The sequence below is a fragment of the Prunus persica genome, chromosome G1 (genome assembly GCF_000346465.2).
Source record: "Prunus persica cultivar Lovell chromosome G1, Prunus_persica_NCBIv2, whole genome shotgun sequence".
Lineage (NCBI taxonomy): Eukaryota > Viridiplantae > Streptophyta > Magnoliopsida > Rosales > Rosaceae > Prunus > Prunus persica.
This window is the reverse complement of record NC_034009.1, coordinates 25,132,208-25,154,506: the sequence shown is the minus strand read 5'-3', so window position 1 is coordinate 25,154,506 and position 22,299 is coordinate 25,132,208. Positions and strand designations below refer to the sequence as shown.

Here is a 22,299-nt window from a genome sequence, read left to right as displayed (position 1 = left end):
AAAGTAAATATGATAATTTTGCTTGTGGCCCCCTCAAGATGTATTTCTCTTTCCAATTAAATATATATAATAATAACCACTTGCCACTTGACTGAAGGTTGTGAATGTTTCTATCCTCACGCCAGTTTTGGTTTTTTAAAAAGTAGAATCTCATGTCCATCAATATATTAATTAAAAAAATTAAAACAGCCAATCAAATAAAGTTTCAAAAAATTTCCTTTATCAAATAGGAAATAGACTTTTACCCAAATAAATAAGGATTGGGATTTTAATTTTTGTTCCTATATAAAGCAACATGAACTTAGTTCGAAGCAGCCGCACACAACAAAAGAAAATAATTGAATTTGGTTGTTTGCTCTCCAACCTCCTACTTCAGAATTTCTAATTTCAGGTTAGATAACTTTACATAGTCATATACATTTTTTTCCTTTGTTTATTTACTTTTTATGAGAATATATTTGTATATGTTCTATGCATAGAATATGATTTTATTTTTTTATTTTGGTTTGTGATATAATTTATCATGTCCTTAATAAAATTTATTGGTTTGTAGATGAAGAAACAACCTAAAATTGATGGATTTTTCAAAAGAAAACATATTGAAGTTACCTTATCTGTACCTGATTATAATATTGAGACAATAGCATATGAAAATCGTTCTGCATCTCCAAGAATTGAGACTACTGATAATGAAGTTGATATTAGTACTTTAGAGCGCGACCCAGGGATACGTCCGCAAATATGGAATTATCCTGTTAATCAACGTGACGAAATTCGACGAGCTTACATTAACGTCGGTCCATACCAACCTATACTTTCCAAGTATCCAAAATTTGGATCAGTAACTCATCAGCGTAGCTTTCAAAGTTCATGGTTCAAATTATTTCCTTCGTGGTTAGAATATTCACCTGTGAAAGATGCAGCTTTTTGTCTACCGTGCTATCTTTTTAACAAAGCATCTGGACATTCTGGAAAAAATGCTTTCACTCTTGAGGGATTTCAAAGTTGGAAGAAAGTTAGAGATGGAAAAAATTGTTCTTTTCTAAATCACGAGGGGAAAGATCCTAACTCCCCCCATAAGATTGCTGAAATATCATGTTTGGATTTGATGAATCAATCCCAGCATATACAGAAAGTTGTTGAGAATTATTCTTCCCAACAAATTGCAGACAATCGACTACGACTTAAGGCAACAATTGAAGTAGTCAGGTGGCTTGCATTCCAAGGATGTGCTTTTAGAGGCCATGATGAAAAAAAGAATTCAATCAATCGTGGAAATTTTCTTCAAATGTTAGAAATATTGGCTGCATATAATGAAAAAGTTGCTGGAGTTATCTTAGATAAAGCTCCCAAAAATGCCTCTTACACATCACCACAGATCCAAAATGAAATTTTACATGTTTTTTCAACTAAAGTGAAGAAAGCAATCTGTGAAGAAATTGGGGAATCAAACTTTTGTATAATTGTTGATGAAGCGCGTGATGAATCCAAGAGAGAGCAAATGGCTATAGTGTTGCGATTTGTTGACAAAGAAGGTCTTATTCAGGAGCGCTTTTTTGGGCTTGTTCATGTGTCAGACACTGAGGCATTGACTCTGAAAAAAGGTATATACTCTATATTGTCTCATAATTCACTAAATATTTAAAATATTAGAGGACAAGGATATGATGGTGCAAGTAACATGCGAGGTGAATGGAATGGGTTACAAGCTTTGATTTTGAATGATTGCCCATATGCTTACTATGTTCATTGTTTAGCACATTGATTACAATTGGCATTAATTGCATCATCAAGAGAAGTTATTCATGTTCACCACTTTTTCACTAAATTGACTTCTGTTGTCAATATTGTTGGTGCTTCATGCAAGCGTAATGATGAACTGAAAAATGCTCAAGCTGCTGAAATTGAGCACATGATTGCAATTGATGAGCTCGAGACTAGGAAAGGAATGAACGAAATTGGCACCTTACAACGTGCTGGTGATATTCGTTGGGGTTCTCATTTGAAATCAATTACTAGCTTGGTAAATATGTTTAGTGCAACATGCATAGTTCTAATTAATATAATTGATAACGGAACTACTTATTCTCAATGAGGAGATGCTGATGCAGCTTATGAGGCAATGACTTCATATGAATTTATCTTTATCTTACATCTTATGAAAGAACTTATGGAGATTACTAATGATCTTTGTCAAGCTTTGCAATGTCAATCCCAAGACATCATAAATGCCATGAATCTTGTTTCTTCCACTAAAGCACTCATCCAAGAATTAAGAGATGATGGATGGGATTCTTTGCTTACCAAGGTGAATTCTTTTTGTGAAGCATGGAACATAGATATCCTAGATATGAATGCTCGTTATGTTGCAAGACGAGGTAGAGCTCGCCATCAACAAGATGATTTTACGATTAAGCATTATTATATAATAGATATTTTTTATGCTACAATAGATTCTCAACTTCAAGAATTAAATAGCAGATTTAGTGATCAAATAACAGAGCTGCTTATTATGGGGTCGGCTTTGGATCCTCGTGAAATGAATAAATCTTTTAGGATTGATGATATTTGTCAATTGGTAGATAAGTTCTATCCACAAGACTTTGAAGATCATGAGAAGATAGGTTTGAGAAGACAACTTCAACATTTTGAGAGTGACGTCGTTAGACTTCCAGAGTTCAAAAACTTGTCAACAATTTCTGATCTATCTCAATGGATGGTAACGACAAGAAGATCAACGACATATCCACCTGTTTATAGAGTGGTTGTGCTTGTGCTTACTCTTCCTATTTCTACAGCAACTGCAGAGCGATCATTTTCTGCTATGCGTATAGTAAAAACTAGGCTCCGTAACAAGATGGAAGACGAATTTCTCACAGACTCTTTGATTATGTACATCGAAAGGGAAATTGCAGAAAAGTTTAGTGTTGACTTAATCATAGATGGTTTTCAAGATATGAAAGAACGATGAGTGTTATTTTGATACCTAATTGAATAAACAATTATTTTTTGCCTTTAATTTTTCCAAACATTGTTAAGGTTGAAAATTTGAAATTTTTTAATATCTTGTTTGGTTTATATATTCGCCCCCCAACACATAAATTCCTAGCTCCGCCACTGTCTGTTCATAATATAAACTGTAGGAAAGTTTGCTCTTTTCCCGATACATAAATTTCACAATGAGTCGCTGAATTGAATAGAATTCTATGCAATTTGTTGAAATTTTGGACACCATGTATCTCAAAGATCTCGGATTCAGATAAAATTGTAAACTTTTTCCCGATAAATCTGTCCCATTTGTCGAATTAAAGCTTATAATCATTGTTTGATGATAGAAGCTTATGTGTATCCCCGCATCGGTTTCCCGACTGCAAAATTACGTCTTTTTTCTGTTTGGATTTTCTTTGGAGCCATAGGTGCTGGTGGTTTTTATCCTGGGAGAATGAATCTTAAACGTGTGCCATGTTTTCTTAGTATTTGTTTGATTAAGGGTTATTGGCTGTTTGGATTTAGATGTTTTGTTATCCGACTTCAATTGTGACAACAAGGACATTTTGTGGATAGAGACTAGGGACACATTTACTTGTTGTAACTCATAATTCAGAGGCAAAGGAAAATGGGCATCTCACAAACGAATGTGTTTTTTGTTATCTATCTATTGGTTGTTCTTGTTTCCCATAAAAATGCTTGCATATGAAACTATGACACCCTTTATTCTATAGCTTCACGGGTTTAAGTCAAACGACACGTCGTTTTGGACATGGCGGGGGATATCCAAACGCACCGTTCAACTCCTCAGACTGTATTCAACGTCTCTATTTATCTCTACCATCTGTGGTGCATCGGCTGTACCAGTACAGCCGATCACGTGAGGGGTTTTAAAAAACATAGGAAACCTGCTGACCTGGTCAACAGGTAAAGGTTTGGACGCGCTGCTCCTAATACAATTTCGCATGCACTCAGTCTTCTTCCTCAAAGTGGAGGGGCTTCAACTTGAAACTGATAATCTTCATTACATCAAAGTCATCTTCTTCAACTCCTCTTCTGTAGAAAGTTTCTTCCTTGTCTCTGCAACCTCTCTCTCTTCTTTGTCATCATTGTAGAAAACCCCGTATTCTAGGGTTTGGATTTTGGGGAAATTTTTTGGGTTAGCATTTTGGGTTGATAATAGGAATTGGAATTCAGTTTTTCCAGTCGCTGGTAGGCTGTTGGCACTCCTCTCATCTGCAATCGAGCCCTTGTGAAAGCATTTGGTATTAGTTCCTTGTGAAGGTAAGTTAACACTATGTTTTATGTTATTGTTAATTGAATTTCTGTGGTGATGAATTGGGGCAAGAGGGGAAGTAGGTTTCTCACATTCATGAGATGAAGTGGGTTTCTCAGTCTGAAAGTGTCGTGAGGTGAAGTGGGTATCTCACATTCATGGTTGTTCTGTTCATGCAATTGCATATCTCTATATGCAATTACGAATCGCCTGTATGCAAATCCAAGTAACTGAATGCAATTACAGTATACAGTTTTGTTTTGAAATTATGCACGTGAGGTGATTTCGTGGTAGGTAGGTAGGTTTGACTGTGTTTTTGAATTTTTTGTATGGGGAGTAAAGTGTTCCGAAAGTGTAATGTTAGGATTGGTTAAGATTTGGATTGGGATTTGAAATGAGTCAGAATGTCGGCCCAATATAGAAATGCATTGGTGGGTTGTGTGCATTATCTGTGCAATGTTATAATCGATGGCTGATGCACTTGCAAGTAGTGTCGTGCAATTGCATATCAGTACATGCAATTACTAAGCAACTGTGTGCAAATCCTGGTCCCCGTATTTTTTGGATTAAGCAATGTGATGTTGTAGTGTTTATTGGGTTTACGGGGTTTACGGGGTTTAGGGTGTATTAGGCTTTGGATTAGTATTCAAATTCTCGGCGCTAGATAGAATTGCATGATAGTGTTTTGTACTTGATTTGTGCAAGTTATGGAAGCTCAAAAAAGGGGATCAGCGAAAGGAAAGCGCAAGGCCGAGAGTACTGTGCAACAAACAAGAATTGGCCGAGATGCATTTTTTAATTTCATGTAAGTTACACGTACATCTACAAATTGGAAATGTGGTTGCTTAATATTATAATGATTTTTTTTTATAAAAAATAAATGATTTACAGGAAAAAAGAACGACATGAAATGGGGAAAGTGGCCAATGCAAAGTTGGACCACAAGGTGAGAGATGACAATGATTTGGTCAGTTTATTACTTATTTTATTAAGAAGGGTATATTCATGAGAATTTTTTATTTCAGGTATAAGAAGAGATTAGTAATAAGTGGAGGAAATTGAACACTGCAGAGAAGGCAACATATGGTTCTGCCTTAGAAGGTTCAAGCGGGCAAGTAAACGACTCAGTGAATGAGATGAGTTGGATAACTAGATGCAGCCTGGACCGATTCCATCGTACGGTGGAAAAATTGTCAGAGGAGAAGCGGTTAGCAATTAAGGCTATTGGGTTCGGTAATGTGTCATCTTTGTCGTGCACTCGTTTACACCGCCAATTATGCCATTTTTTGATTCAAAAGTTCAATCCTGATATGTCTTCTATAGAACTGCACGGCAATGTGATTAGAATAAGTGCCGATGAGTTTGGGCGTGTTATGGGTCTTAAGAACACCGGCGAGGATGTTCAACTCGACAGGCCGGTAGAAGATGAAAAGGTGAAACAATTAGTCAAGAGTTTCGGTGGAAATGGCAAAAGAGTATTAGTAAAGTGTTTAGCTGAACAATTGGAAAAGTGCGAAAATGCGAATGAGGACTTTAAAGTTCGATTTGTGATGTTTGCACTTGGCACTATACTTTGCCCCACATCTTCACCATCAGTGACCGGGAAATATTTAACTTTCTTGACGATCCCAGGGAAGATAGAGACCAAGAACTGGGCCGACCATGGATTCAACTTCTTATGTGAAGGTGTTAGGTCGTTCAAAGCGAAGAAAGTTGCATATGTAAATGGGTCATTGCTTTTTCTGCAACTATTGTATTTCGATTCAATTGTCCATGGTGGAGTATATGTTGATAAGTCTTTGGATCCCATTGTGTCTTGGGACAATAACTCAGTGTGGAAAATGATTAGATGGGTTATCAAGCAAGGTGGGTTTGATAGTCCTACCGTGCGGGTTGTTTCACAGCACCGTCGAACAAATGAAGTGTCTGGAGTAAACGTTGAAAGAATAGTTCAACAAGTTTCTATCAGTTTGGCTCCAGTAATACAGGCAGAGGTGAAGCGATCAATTGTAGGACTTGCTTTGGGCCAGATAATACAGGCAGAGGTCCAGCGCTCAGTGTTGGAACTCACTGACAAGGTAATGAGTGAAGCGAGGTCCTTTATGAAAGACGCAAGACATGAAGATGTGAATCAAACTAAGGAGGACGGGCCACCGAAAATACGAGATGAAGGTGGTGAGAATGCTGTGAAGAAGAAGGGTGAAGAATCTAGGAACTTAAAGGAGAAAGGTCCAGTTCATGTAAACAATCCTTGGACGCCATTACCGGATGGACAGACTTTCAGTGAACCTGAGGTATGATGAGCGATTAGGAGTTTCAAGATCGAGTTTTTTGTTATCTTTTACGTTTATTCAGTACGCATTTATTTACATAGTTGTAAAATACAGAATTTTTTTTTTTTTCAAACTGTAATATTTGGATTCCCTTTTCCACAGTTGAAATTTGGCGTGGAAAAGAGGAAGTTCACAAAATTGGCCCGTGGTGATCAAAGTCGAATTCAAACACGTCGAACGGCTGAAAGGCGTCCAGGGCTTCATTGTAGAGAGCCATGGGTTGACCCTCAAATGCAAAAGGAAAGGCTGTGCAAAAGACGGCGTCTAAGATTAAAATTGGGCCTTTCAAATTAAAACCCGAGGACTTACAAAACTCCGATTTTGAATTATTCAGTTATATTTTTAGGTCTAACAACTTTTCAAGGTAACTACTTACATACAAATGTTGAATTATGAAATTGACCAAATTCCTTATATCTTGTCCCGTACGTGAATTTAATTATAACAATTGCTTTCTTCTTTCGTTTTAGTGAGGAAGTTATAATTGAAATAGAAAATGAACATCATGTCACGAGAGATGAGTTCATGTGCCTGAGGCCCGAAATGTGGATTAATGATAGAGTACTGAACGCGCAAGTCTATTATCTACAAGAAAAGGGGTCAGGGAATTGGTACTTCCACACATATATGTCGGTAAGCATTCATATTTTTCAAACTATTATAGTTTGTGATTTAGTAAATGAATTTACGCTTACAGTATATGTGAATGTAGGAGCAAGTCAATAATACAAGTGATGGGAAACTTTTTGAATTGGGTGTCAAACTTAGAAGGGAAATCTCAAAACGGTTCACCGTAGGCCTTACGAAGTGCGAGAAGGTATCGATTTAAGTTATTTTTTACAATATCTTTAGTGCACTTTTGTATACGCATGTTTTTCTAAGGAAGTCATTGTGCTCCTAGATTTTCCTTCCCATTTTGGATCGAATTGGGAGTCATTGGTATTTGCTAGTGGTGCTTATGGGTGATAAAAAGGTTGAACTATGGGATAGTCTCCCCGCTGCTAAATACAACGCATCTCGTTATCAATTAGCGGAACGAATTGTAAGTTTAATTTACCTATTTTTGGTTTGTATTTTTATTCTCCTAACATCCCGACTATGAATTGATTTGAATTGATTGTGGTGTAGATGAAAGTGTTGGACTACATTTATAAAGATGAGATTGTCAAACAATTTGACAAAGGATGGCAGTTTGCAAAATTCAACATTGTGCGAACTGACAAGGCCCGCAGACAACTAAATGGATGCGATTGTGGTATCTTCGTCATGAATTGGCTAGAAGATATTGAATGCACATCACACGGTTCCAATAAAGTGAGTCGGCATAAATTTCGTTTCATACTTTTGTCTTCCATGTCAGATATTTTTTTTAATCATTTCTTTGACGGGTTGTTTTTTATTTGCAGTTTCAACATGCAAGCGAGCGGGTTCGCGTTGCACTATCGTTGCCGAAGAACCCAAAAAACACGCGTCTAAAGGAAGTAAGGGAGTCCGCTCGAAGAGTTGTCGACGAGGAACTTGACATGTTGGCCCAACATGGTCCATCCATCCCTCATCATCCCATCGCAAGGAAGCCAATGACACGCTCCCAGGCAAAGTAGAAAGTTTGTCAGTAGGTCGTAAGGGATTACACTTTATAAATTAGGCGTAATTGCATGTATATATCCCTATTTGCGCACAGTCGGGGTTCTTTTGTAATATAGCGAGTGCAATTGCATGCACGACTGTTGCACATCATGTAATTGAATTCCATTGTTTCCTTACAAATGCTTTTTTGGTTTTCTTCACAACATCCAAACATTTCACGACCGGAAAGCCCCAAACACTGAAATATAATTACTTTTAGTGCAACTGCATGCACGTAGGGTTGATGGTTAAGGTAGTGCAATTGCATGTACTTATCCCGTTTTGCATACAGGAACTTTGCTTTTGCAATACATCATGTTCAATTGCATTACATGACAGCCAAATGCATATTATGTACTTCGTGTAAAACATTGCACACATGAGTTTTTTTGTTGCCACCAAGGGAACATTATAGCATATCTGGGGCCCAGACGTCATTTACGAAACAGGAGTTCCAAGTTCATTCATAATAAAGGTCTCGTAACCATATTTATGGGTTTTTTTTTTTTTTTTTTTTTACAAAACTAAACCCTCAAACTATTCTACCATACTGATTATAACATTTAACATCCGATAGTACGGTTGAAATTATAACATCTGAAATTACATATGAAATTATGACAAACAACACAACGCAAATCATAAAATACCGATGCTTCACAGAGCTCGCTTCTCCAATACAGCAATTGCTTCGTATAACTCGATTTTGTCCCACTTTGTTGAACTAGCATCAACAAGTTGAGCGTATTTCCTAAACATCTCAAAGCCGATCTCAATCCCCCCATTGTAAATTTTGTACTTGGTGATTGAATCTCCTTCACGAAAGATGTTGTTACTAGCCTCAGTCGGAGGCTTTGTGACATCATGGGCTCGTTTCACTTGCTGGCGGATATAATACGAACAATCAACACCATCATCATCACCCACCCCCTTCTTCTTAGGCGTGGAGGAGCCTCTTGAGCTACCAACCATTGAATGTGACATTACTAAAAGAGGTGGAAATGTTTGAGTTGAAATGTATAGGAAGTAACTCCTTAAATAATCCTTCGTCTGTAGTTGGTCGCTGGTATTTGGTACTTGGTACTTTGGATTGGGTTCCTTTTTCGTTAGAAGGTCAAAGTTTTCTAAACCAACGCACCTACTTGCGTTTGGTTGAACACATACCCCCGTTTATTCGAAAAAGTAAGTTGGTTGGGCCCATCTTTCTGGGGAACGGTCAACTTTACTGAACGAACGCAACTCTTGCGTTCACTTGAACCAACACCAGGTTCATTAGAAAAAGTCATTTGGTTGGACTCATTTTCAGGGGAACGGGTTACTTTACTCAACGAACGCAACGCTTACGTTCAGTAGAACAAGCACTCCGTTTCTTTGAAAAAGAAAGTTTGTTGGATTTATTTTTTCACCGAACATCAAACTTTCCTCCACGAACACACCTGTTGCATTTGTATGAAAAAGTAATCCGTTTGTTTGAAAAAGTAAGGTGGTTGAGGCATGTTTTCGGCGAACGGGTAACTTTTCTTAAGGAACGCACGTATGGCGTTCGTTTGAACAAATACCCTGATGGTTTAAAAAAGTAAGAATGACGGCGGGGCTTTTTCGGCGGAACGTCGAGTATTTCTGAACGAAAGCAAATCCTTGTGTTCATTTGAACAAACGCCCCGTTTGTTTAGAAAGGCAAGTTTGTTGGGCCCTTTTTTTGGGGAACGAGTAACTTTACTGAACGAACGCAACCCTTGCGTTCGCTAGAACAAACATTCCGTTTATTTGAAAAAGTAAGTTGGTTGGATTTCTTTTTTCGCCGAACATAAAACTTTCCTCAGCGAACGCACCTGTTGCGTTTGTGTGAAAAAGTATTCAGTTTACTTGAAAATGTAAGGTGGTTGGGGCATGTTTTCGGCGAACGGGTAATTTTTCTCAAGGAACGCATGTATGGCGTTCGTCTGAACAAATACCATGTTGGTTTAAAAAAGTAACTATGTTGGCCTTCTTTTTCAGCGGAACGTCGAGTATTTCTGAACGAAAGCAAATCCTTGCGTTCATTTGAACAAACGCCCCGTTTGTTTAGAAAAGTAAGTTTGTTGGGCCCTTTTTTGGGGGAACGGGTAATTTTATTGAACGAACGCAACCTTTGCGTTCGCTAGAACAATCTTTCCGTTTGTTTGAAAAAGTAAGTTGGTTAGATTTCTTTTTTCGGCGAATATAAAACTTTCCTCAGCGAACGTACCTTTTGCGTTCGTGTGAAAAAGTATTCTGTTTTCTTGAAAAAGTAAGGTGGTTGGCCCATGTTTTTGGCAAACGGGTAACTTTTCTCCAGGAACGCACGTATTGCATTCCTGTGAACAAATACTCTGTTCGTTTAAAAAAGTCAGTTGGCTGGGTTAATTTTTCCGGATAACCCTTGCGTTAACATTTGAAACCCTCCATTCTATTATAAAAGGGCATTTCAGTGACTGCCTCTTTCACTCTATCCATTCCATTACAAATGCATGGCTTCCTCTTCAAACCAACCTCACGTTGTCAACAACCCAAAACAGCAAGGTTGGGATCCAAATGATCCGAAAGTTCATGTTACGCCTAACTTTTGTAACCATGTTCCACATGATTTGCGTCCATGTCAACTTTGCAAGGATCTTTTTTCTATAAATTCGGATAATGTTCAAGTTTACCGGTCTCCAACTCCCTCGCCTCCAAAGCCACCATCTCCTCTTGTTTGCAAGTGCACCCCTCAAAAGATGGAATGGTGCAGTGGTTGCTACGCTGACAAGCTCATTACGCATTGGGAGGAAGTTGAAAAATGGGAGTCCACGGATGACTCGGATGATGAAAACTACAAGTTCAGGGATTAGAGTGTCATGTTTTAGTTTACATTGCAATTTGGAAGTGTGATCCAAAATTAACATGTTATATTAACGTTTTCAGTATTGTGCTATGTACGTTACTGTTTGGGTTGTTAAATTTTATGTTGGTACGTTCGAAGTGAAAATTATAACCACCCGTTGTACGAAATTTTGAATTGCGCACAGGTACCTCTGAACTGCATCTAAATACTGCAATTGCATATTATTTATGCAGGTTCACTTGCTCACGCTTGTTTACTGCCTTTGTTCGCATCAGTAAACGAATCCCGTGTATTGATTTTCACTTTACTGGGTACATCACCCATAAACCCTTTCTTCACAGCAGAATTGTTTTTTCCCCATGATTTTGGTGAAGATACATAAGTTAGAATACTCTAGAGTGTGTACATATGCTCTTCATTTGGTTGGACATGAGAGATTGTTTTAAATAAACATTTAGGAGGTTAAATTGTCCATTCGGAATAAACTCCTTCAAAACTTATTTATCTCAACTTTTGAAAATTACAACAAATATTTCCCTCAAATAACCTTCTTTTTGGTTGCAAAAAACATTTCCGAGATTGTTTTTTAAACTATAAAGTCCAAAACTTAATTTTCCTAATTAATGGACATTCGAAATTGTAACTATTTGTAAAAGTATCGCTACTTTTCAAAATTATATATAACAATTACATACGACTTGAAACAGTTAAAATTATTAAAACCTAAGCTTACGAATAGTCTATAACCTGAATCCAATATAATTATAAACATAAACCATACTTTAAACCCTAAAGCCCAAACCCATTTCAGTGTTAACCTGAATCCAAAAAACATTTCCGAGATAGTTCAAAAAAATAGGTCTAATTATGCATGTACAAAAAAATATGATTCATTTTTCCTGATTAGGGGTTTGCGCACAGCCACCCTTGCATTGCATCACCGTCATGCAATTGCATCTGTGAAATGCAAATTGAAACCGGCTGTGTGCAAACTAAACATACCTTAAAAACGCAAACCTAATTAATGTATGGCGCAAAGACAAAGAAAACGAAGCCAATACTTTATTATGACCGAAATTATATTTTTCAATATTAGTGTTAATCACATTGTGTTATACGAAAGTCGGGATATTTTGGAAATTCATTTGTGGTACATGACAATGTCCATTAGTACGTGATTTTTAAATTTGGTCGTTTTTGCACTGAGAATATGTTCTGCTTATTGCCCCTTACCATTTCTCATGCTATGTACTTCGATTTATAGTTTAAAAAATATGTATAATTATGCATGTACAAAAAAATATGGTCCATTTTTCCTGATTAGGGGTTTGCGCACAGCCGCCCTTGCATTGCATCACCGTCATGCAATTGCATATGTGAAATGCAAATTGAAACCGGCTGTGTGCAAACTAAACATACGTTAAGAACGCAAACCTAATTAATGTATGGCGCAAAGACAAAGAAAACGAAGCCAATACTTTATTATGACCGAAATTTTATTTTTCAATATTAGAGTTAATCACATTGTGTTATACGAAAGTCGGGATATTTTGGAAATTCATTTGCGGTACATGACAATGTCCATTAGTACGTGATTTTTAAATTTGGTCGTTTTTGCACTGAGAATATGTTCTGCTTATTGCCCCTTACCATTTCTCATGCTCTGTACTTCGATTTATAGTTCAAAAAATATGTATAATTATGCATGTACAAAAAAATATGGTCCATTTTTCCTGATTAGGGGTTTGCGCACAGCCGCCCTTGCATTGCATCACCGTCATGCAATTGCATCTGTGAAATGCAAATGCAAACCAGCTGGGTGCAAACTAAACATACGTTAAAAACGCAAACCTAATTAATGTATGGCGCAAAGACAAAGAAAACGAGCCAATACTTTATTATGACCGAAATTTTATTTTTCAATATTAGAGTTAATCACATTGTGTTATACGAAAGTCGGGATATTTTGGAAATTCATTTGTGGTACATGACAATGTCCATTAGTACGTGATTTTTATAATTGGTCTATTTTGTAATATAATTGAAGGACTTATTGCCCCAGATTCTTACCATGCTCTGTATTTCGGTTCATGTCGCCCTTCAATATAACATTAAAAAAGTATGTGACATTTGCAAGAAGGAAAAAATATGATCCATTTTTCCTTATTAGGGGTTTGGCCACAGCCACCCTTGCATTGCATCACCGTCTTGCAATTGCATGTTTCTAATGCAAATGCTGACCTGCTGTGGGCAAAACTGTTCAAACTGTAAACGTGAAGCTAATGAATGTATATAGCAAAGAAATTAGGATTAAGCAATTATCGTTTACGAAATTGCCTATATTTTGGAATATAATGCGCACTTTCAGGCCAAAAATTTGTAATACCAAGTATTTTCAGATAATTAGTCTTTATTGATTCTAATATGTTCAAATAATAGCCCCTTACCCTTAGGCAATGTGGTTTGAATCACCGCCTCCTACATAAAACTTCCGTTCAAGCACCCCCTACAAGTCATAAAATCGTTTCTTAACATTACATACATAAAACAATAAGATATCAATCATATGAAAGCATTTTGTCCATTACTGAATCTACATTTCATGTGAATTTTTACATGTAAACCAAGTTCCAAAACTATAATTGTTTTGGGTTGAACCAGTGCATAGGGAATTAGGTTCACCATTGTCGAATGAGAAACCATCGTCACTGTTAGGGGTAGAACCGGTTGGGTCTGCAGTAGAAAAACTATCAGAACCAGAGAAATCAACCACATTGTTGCTTCTGCATTGAGAAATCGTTTGACTAGGATAACTGTAGCTAATGTCCGGGGAAGGCCCTTTATCAGAACTATACTGATAGCTTTCAGTACCTGATGGGATATTCACACCTGCATTTCTACTTGGATGCAAGTTTCTTTGAGAGCAATTACGCTTTGTATGTCCATATCCGCGACACAATTGACATTGTCAACGCTTGCGCGTTCCACCCTGCCTTGCTTGACTGCCTTTTGTCTTAACGATATTTGGATCTTTCACAATATTTGAAGGACATTGCTCAGCGCTACCCAATTTCAGACTCGTCTCTTCTTCCTTTTGCCGTAAGCCTTCACAAATTCCCTCCCATCTACTAAACTCATTCGTCAACATGGCATAACCATTTGTACTCTTTGATGCATAAAAACAAACTTTGTTTGACATAGCACTTAAACTTCCATACCTCGCCATTTCTACAACTTCCTTGGTAGTGTCTTCGCCTTTGCTGATAAATTCCCTACATGTATCAGTTTGGGCACTCTTTGTCCATCTCTTCATTATGAGTGCTGGAGGAATTTCCGTAAGGTGCTCGCACTTCATTACATAAAACAGGTGGCAACACGGGATCCCTTCACTTTCATATTTCCGACATCCACACTGTATCCGTATCTGTTCCCCACCGTGGTAAACACAAGTCCATTTATTATGCGGTTCACCATATTTTGACAATACGTATACACGACCTCCAAAATTATGCATCACATTATCATGGATGAGTGCTGAACAAGATTCGATCTCCTGACGAACCAATACAAAGCATCTATGCGTGTAAATCAAAGAAGCTTGTTGCTCGAGTTTTGTCAATGTGGTTTTAAGGACTGGTGTTGAGTACTTTGCGTTGAAACCATCCTTTGCCGTGGTATTCCTAAGACGTAACATAGCCCTATCAATTGCTGGAATACATTCAAACAACTTCACACCTTTCCTCAAGTAATCTTTCACATACTTGTTCATAGACTCCACACGTTGAGTGGTGCACATACCACCGAAAAACTTTCCTCTCAAACATGATTCAGCCCATGAGTCACTTTTTGCATACATCATTTCCAACCATTCTTTTTGTTTCGGAGTACTCGCTCTTTCCCTTAGAACCTCCCATTTCTTCTCAAACTCGTCCAATGCAAATGGTTCCCAAATACATGCCTGAAAATTTCTTACCAATTCATCATCCTTCAAGTTATTTTGTGCATTCCTTGACACATGCCATGAGCACAACCGATGGTTAGACATGGGAAACACATCATCAATGGCTTTACGCATTGCCTCATCGCCATCCGTCAATATTGATATTGGCTTCTTATCTTTCATGGATTCCATGAATGTTTCCAATAATCACTTGTAAGTTTCAAATGTCTCGTCCTGCAATAATGCGCAACCAAACATTACAGTAGAACGGTAGTTGTTCGAACCAACAAACAACACTAGGGGCTTGTCATAAACATTTGTTTTGTACGTGCTGTCAAATATGAGGACGTCCCCATAGGTAATGTAATCCAAAAGTGAAGTGGAGTCCCTCCAAAACAAATTACCAAGCCTATTTTCCTCGTCAACACTGAACTTACAAAAGAATTCTGGATCCATTGCTCCTTTCGCTTTCAAGTAAGATAGTGCAGCTTCTGTGTCACCGTCGAGCAAAATTTCCCTCCGTGATGCATCCAACTTATTGTACAGATCCTTTATTTGAAAACCAACATTTAAATACCCGCCACATTGGTCGACCATATACTCATATGTTTGACATGTTCTAACCAATGCTCTTTGCATTCCCACTGCTTGTGCTAAATCAGAATTCGAACAACACGGTTACATCGGAGATATGGTGATTCAAGTGGAGTAACTAGTTGATGATTGTGATGTGGTTCAAAATTTGTAACGACGTAAACGTCACGTTTCTTCTCATAACCCACCCAAAAATGGGCAGAACAATTCTCTCTTGTAATTGGCTTTGGTGGTCGAATCCTATCTGATCGATCATTAAACTTCTCATTTCTCAAACCTTCTTTAGAACAACACCACCGTCTCCTACATATTTTCCCTTCCGCATTTCGCACCAATTTGTCTTTTCTCACGCTGAATCCAATGCCCTTTGCATAACTCATATAATATTCTTCTGCTAATTCTATCGTTTTAAACTCTTTTCCCATAACATCTTCTTTCCTCAGTGCAATCATGTCAACATCATTATCATCACTGCTTTGACTAACCATATGTTGGACCGACATATGCCTAGTCTCTGTTGTCGGTGCCCTATGACTCGACCTTTCACAACCACCCAGATACCCTGAATCACTACAACCACCATTTGATGTCTCTAGACCCCTGTCCGTCTTACCAGACCCCTTCATGCCTGAGAAACATAATTTCAAACTGAAATTACCTTATACTCTATGTGCTAACATACTTTCTCTTAAAAAAAACACAAATCAATAATCTCATGCAATTGCACATACTCAGGTCAATAATTGCACCACGTATAACTGTTTTGCAACCAAAAACATGCAATTGCATCAACTCATTACCCAAATCACATTCAAGTCCTAAACCAGAAAGAGGGTTCTTTGAAATCTTACTTGATGTCTCCATACTTTCAAAGGCCTCTCCTTACACTTCCTTTTGGCACCAACTCAAATGTCGTCGTTAACAGCCAAGGATCTTCGAAATCTTTACAACCACGTTGTTATTACAAATTCATTCCCCTGCGACATTGAAATTCTATATCAGACAATGCCAACAAAACAAATTAAATTAATTAAATACCTCCAATTTGGTGACCATTTCATCATGGAGGTTGGACCCACCATCAATTTGGTATCTGCATATGAGTTTTGGGCAAGCAGAGAGAAGACTTGAGGACCTCAATTCGGTGAGCATTACCTTCTTGCAGCTGCGTTTTGCCAAGCACAGACAAGAGTTGGACGCACTTAGGATGAATTTGGGCAAGTGAGAGGAAGAGTTCCTTGTGAAGCAGAGACAAGAGTTCGCAGCCAAGCAGAGACAGTGGGCAAGAAGAGAGGAGTTCGTGGAGGCGCTAAGGATTGGATTTGGGCAAGCAAAATGAAGAGTTCCTGGAGGCGCTAAGAATTGGATGGGCTCTTACGATTTTCGATTTGGGCAACCAGAGAGGAGAGCGTGCGTCTTCTTCATCCTCCAAACCTGCCTTCTCTGCGCGTCTTCTTCATCTTCCAAATCTGCCTTTCTCTTTCCTCACATGCCACTCACGTGTTGAATAACAAATGCCTCAACAGGTCACCAAGTCATTCAATCTCAGCCATCCTTTTTTAACATGAAAACTCAGCCGTTGGATAGCTGGCTGTACTGGTACAGCTGATGCACCACAGAGAGTTAACCACATTATGGTTTACGAAATTGGGAATATTTTTGAATGTTATTTGTACTAGATGACTATTTCTATTACTAAGTATTTTCGAATAATTGGTCCTTTTGTAGTATAATATGTTCGGATTATTGCCCCTTACCGTTTGTCATACTCTGTATTTCAAATAATTGAGCCCTTCGATTTATAGTAAAAATTATGTCTAATTATGCATGTACAGTAAAATATGATCCATTTTTCTTATTTTCGTTTGCGCACAATCACTCTTGCATTGCATCACCAACATGCAATTGCATGCTTGCAATGCAAATGTTGCCCGACTGTTGGCAAACTCTTCAGAGCGTAAACACGAAGCTAAAAACATTCAATTGCATAAACTCATTACTCAAAATATATTGAACTCCTAAACTGCATGAACTCATTACCCAAAATACATTCAACTCATAAACCAGAAAAAGAGGGTTGTTTGAACTCTTACTTGATGTTTCCAAATTTTCAACGCATCCTCTTTACACTTCCTTTCTCCACCAACTCAAATGTCGTCGTTCACACAATTCCAACAAATCAAACTAAATTCCACTCAATTTGGTGACCATTACATCATGGAGGCTGGACCCATTTTCAATTTCGCAACGATTACCTCTATGCAGATCAGTTTTGGGCAAGCAGAGAGAAGAGTTGAGGACCTCGCTTAGGCAGAGTCGCCAGCTTTGTCTTCAGTTTTCTCGTGACGACCTCGATTCGGTGAGCATTAGCTTTTTCTGTAGATGCATTTTGGCCAACACAGGATGAATTTGGGCAAGTAGGGAGAGGATTTGGTGGGCAAGCAGGGAGAGCATTTGATGGGCAAGCAGAGAGAGGATTTTGGGGCGCTTATGATTGGATTTAGGCAAGCAGAGAAAAGAGCTGGAGGCTCTTACGATTCGATTTAGAGAGAAAACTTGGAGCGAGCGTCGTCTTCCACCTCCACAGCATGCGTCTGGTTCTGTTAGCCCTTATAAGAGTCACGTGTGACTTAGGTGCTCAATAACAAAGGGCTGAATAGGTTATCCAGTCATTCAATCTCAACCATCCATTTTTGAAATGCAAACTCAACCCTTGGATAAGTGGCTGTACAGATACAGCCAAGGCACCACAGAATTTTCGATTTATCTCTATCTCACTCTGATTTTAGGGTTAGGGTCTCTCGTTTCGTCCACTTTCCATTTCAATTTCTCTCGTCTTCCAGTTATGGCGAACCGTACAGACCCGTCGGCCAAGAGCATAAGGGGGACGAACCCGCAGAACCTGGTGGAGAAGATTGTACGGTCGAAGATATACCAGAACACGTACTGGAAGGAGCAGTGCTTCGGGTTGACGGCCGAAACCCTAGTGGACAAAGCCATGGAGCTCGACCACATCGGTGGGACCTTCGGAGGTAACCGTAAGCCCACGCCTTTCATGTGCCTCGTGATGAAGATGCTTCAGATCCAGCCGGAGAAGGAGATCGTTATTGAGTTCATAAAAAACGACGACTACAAGTGAGTTTTACTGTCCAGTTAATTAATTGCTTTTGATAGTAACTGGAATTGGTTTTGGACGTGCTTATGTGATTTGACAATGTGCATGCTCCGGTAGCTGGGAGAATTAGTGTTGAAGGGAAAGGAAGGGGAATTTGTGGAGTTTTCTGGTTTTTGCTGAGAAACCCGAATCCGAAAAGTGTGTTTTAGATGTTGAATTCTTTCAGATGCGGGATGAGATATTTTGGGTGGTTTGGATATATGGTAGTATGAAAGAAATAGTATTGTTTTGCTTTATGTAAAAAATGTAGGAGATATATCTGATATTCTTTGTTGTGTTAAGTGGAGGTAATGGAAGGATACGGGAAATAATAGGGTCTTGTTGTTTATATGATATGAAGAGGAAATTGGTGATTTCTGTTTGTGAATTTTTGTTCAGGAAGGTCGAAACAGAAAGGGTTGGGATAATAGTGGAAGTTGGTTTGGTCGGGTGGAGATTGTTTTTGTTATGTTCTGGTTGAAGTAGCTTTATGATTCTTAACGCTTAATATATTTATTTTTCATATTTAATGTGGACATGGAGCATTTTCGCATATCCAAAAATTAACATTTATTATTTGGGTTTCAGATATGTCCGGATACTTGGTGCATTTTATTTGCGTCTTACGGGCACGGATACTGATGTGTACCAGTACCTAGAGCCTCTGTACAATGACTATCGGAAGTTGAGGAGAAAATTGGCTGATGGGAGTAAGTTATATGATCATCTCTGAAGTTTGCATTGATTAGCATACTTAGTATTGGATTTTAATGGGAATGCTAATAATCTCTTGCTCTAATTGTATCAGATTATGCCTTGACACATGTGGATGAGGTTATTGATGAACTTCTGACAAAAGATTACTCATGTGACATTGCGATGCCACGAATTAAGAAAAGGTGGTTATTTATTGGAATAAAAATTTCCTAGCTGATTGTATCATGGTGACTTCTTTTGTTTTTTAATTTTACTATAGACATAGTGGAATAACCTCACCCTTCTTTACGTTTGGAATGCATCTTGGCCTGTTTTTGTATTTGGCCCCTTGTATCTCTCCCCCTGTTCTAGGTTTCCATGAGGGTCCATTTTTACTTCTACAATTTTAGGTTTGTGTATGTAATTTCTTGCTATATTCATACAGATGGACTCTGGAAGCAACTGGTTCGTTGGAACTGAGAAAAAGTGCTTTGGAGGAGGACTTTGAGGAGGAGGAAGAGAAAGAGGAGAATGATCAACTTGATGGAATGGATGATGAAGTCCATGATAGGGATTATTATCGTGGCCGAAGCCCTGTAAGGGAAAGGGACAGGGATAGAAGACGCGACAGTCACAGATACAGGTTCGTTTCTCTGTTTGTGGCATATGCTTTGTTTTTAAGACATGGAAGTAATGTTTATGTTGATCACTGATAGATGTTTCTTTCTAATGTATATATATATTTAACATAGTAAGGTACAGTACAGGCTCCTTGAATCGTGATGATTAACCGAGAATGAACAATTTTCTTTTATACAAAATTTTTATGTTTACCATATATTAATTCTAACACAACTGGATTGTGTGTGTGTGTGTGTTGGTCGGTTGGGATGAAGGCTTGGTTAATAGCTCTGGGAATTAGATTGGTTGGGTTCTTGTTCTTTGTGCTATTGCGTGTGAGTGGAGATATTTTGGATATTCAGGTGATATCTGAAACTACTGAATGTTCTCTTCTCTCTTTTTTTTTGGGGGGGGGGGGGGGGTAAGTAAAATTTTGTTGATAACCAAGCTGAGAGCACGGAGTAATAGAATGAGAGGCAAAATAAAATAAAATAAAGCAAGTCTAAACTGATTTTTTTTCCTTTTATAAATGAGTGTCTGGGTGAACATAAAATCCAGTTAAGTTATCTCAACTGATTTTCATTTGGGTTCTGCCTGTCTTTGGATGAACCAGTCGACTTTTAAAGTGGAAGCTGTTGTCTGACTATTCAAATTCAGACTAGTACATTTATATGTCATTGAAGTTTCTACCATGGCATTTTAAGCCGTAGGTGTTATATAATGGCTTCCTATAGTGATATCCCTGATCCTGCCAGGTTTCTCTGCACTGACAGTGTGCAGTGAGAAGTATGATGGATCGTACATTTTTCCTGCAGTGTAATATGGTTCCCTGGTCAGTTGTGTCTTTTCTTATTTGTCATTTGGAGTTAATCCCGCTAAGTTGGTTAAGTGAATGTCATTGGTTCTTTTTCTGGGAAGCCCTGTGGTTAATTTCATTTGTAAATGTTGAATTCTACCATATAGTTACTGTTTGTTGTTAAAAAAAAGGATTGAAACTGTCATCTTGAAGCTAACATTGCCATTTATGTTTCCTTATTTACCCCCATAAAACAGGGACCACGATTATGACAGAGACTATGATAGGGATAGAGACTATGATAGGGAACGTGGACACGGACGAGAAAGAGATAGGAATAGAGACAGAGATAGGGATCGGGACCGTTATCGACTAAGAGATGAAAAGGATCTTGGTCGCGATAGGGGCCGGGATAGGCGAGAGAGGGATCGTGGCAGGAGGAGGAGCTATTCAAGGAGCAGAAGTCGGAGTAGGGATCGTGAGGGTGGGGATAATCGCAAAAGACATGGCCGCAGCAGCATGAGTCCCAGGAGACGGGATGGGCATGATGAGCATGGCACTCGTGAGGAGTCGAAGAAGAAGAAAGAAAAGAAGGAGAAGAAGACTGATGGGACAGACCATCCAGATCCAGAGATTGCTGAAGCGAACAGGCTCCGTGCATCTCTTGGATTGAAACCTCTGAAGATGTGATAAAGTTGGTTGACCTAGTTCATGTTAATGCGAATGTATTTCAACTGGCTTTGGATTTGTGAACCTTTTACAGCTAGTGCTTTCAGTATCTCCTGTACATCCATTAAGTGGCACTCGAGTACATGTAAAGATCATTTTTAGCAGTCATTTTTCAGGATAAACTGTAACTCTTGGTTTTGTGTATGGTACTATGGACCAAAACAAATGCCGTGCATTTGTGAAAGCGTTAACAACACTATTTAATATAACAAGGACTAAATACTTTTAGGGAAATAGCCCAAAATGCCGCCAATTTTTTAATTGTAACTGAAAATACCACCCTTTTTAAAAAAATTTGGAACTATCACTTATAAATATAAAATTATTGTACCCTTATTTCTGATTTTTCACAAGTTCATAAATTTGTTCTGTTCTCTTAGGTCACACATCTCTCTCTCTCTGGCACAACTCGCTTTCTCTTTGGTAGCTGTCTATCACAGCTCTGTGGGTCTCTCTTGGCTCTCTCTATCTTGGCTCTCTCTCTCTCTCTAGCACAACTCTCTGTCTCTCTCTTTGCTCTCTTTGTCATAGCGCAGCCGTTTATCTCTGTAGCTTCGTTATCTCTTTCTCCCCTACTCGATCTGTTGCTGTGTGTAGCTTCGTTATCTCTTTCTCCCCTATTCGATCTGTTGGTCTCTGTTTGGAATCGCGAACCCTTCCCTTTAGCTATGTCTTCTGAATAGCTGCTTGCAACCTTGAAGCTC

At 38.4% G+C, this 22,299-nt stretch overlaps 3 protein-coding genes across 3 annotated transcripts in view; 2 read left to right on the top strand and 1 right to left on the bottom strand.

Moving 5' to 3' along the window:
- Positions 1 to 2,971, top strand: part of LOC18793132 — a 4,679-nt gene extending 1,708 nt beyond the window's left edge. Inside the window, exons 2-5 of the mRNA XM_020556049.1 lie at positions 554 to 1,604; positions 1,654 to 1,676; positions 1,868 to 1,994; positions 2,100 to 2,971. Coding sequence (XP_020411638.1) covers positions 554 to 1,604; positions 1,654 to 1,676; positions 1,868 to 1,994; positions 2,100 to 2,971 — 2,073 coding nt within the window. The remainder of the gene's footprint in view (positions 1 to 553; positions 1,605 to 1,653; positions 1,677 to 1,867; positions 1,995 to 2,099) is intronic.
- Positions 14,034 to 15,197, bottom strand: LOC18789153 (protein FAR1-RELATED SEQUENCE 5). Its single transcript, XM_020556045.1, has one exon. It carries the CDS (start codon positions 15,195 to 15,197, stop codon positions 14,034 to 14,036), a length of 1,164 nt encoding a protein of 387 aa, XP_020411634.1.
- On the top strand, positions 18,366 to 21,823 carry LOC18792859 (pre-mRNA-splicing factor 38). Its single transcript, XM_007222607.2, has 5 exons — positions 18,366 to 18,734; positions 19,342 to 19,463; positions 19,562 to 19,652; positions 19,895 to 20,092; positions 21,124 to 21,823. Exons 1-5 carry the CDS (start codon positions 18,445 to 18,447, stop codon positions 21,554 to 21,556), a joined length of 1,134 nt encoding a protein of 377 aa, XP_007222669.2. The 5' UTR covers positions 18,366 to 18,444; the 3' UTR covers positions 21,557 to 21,823.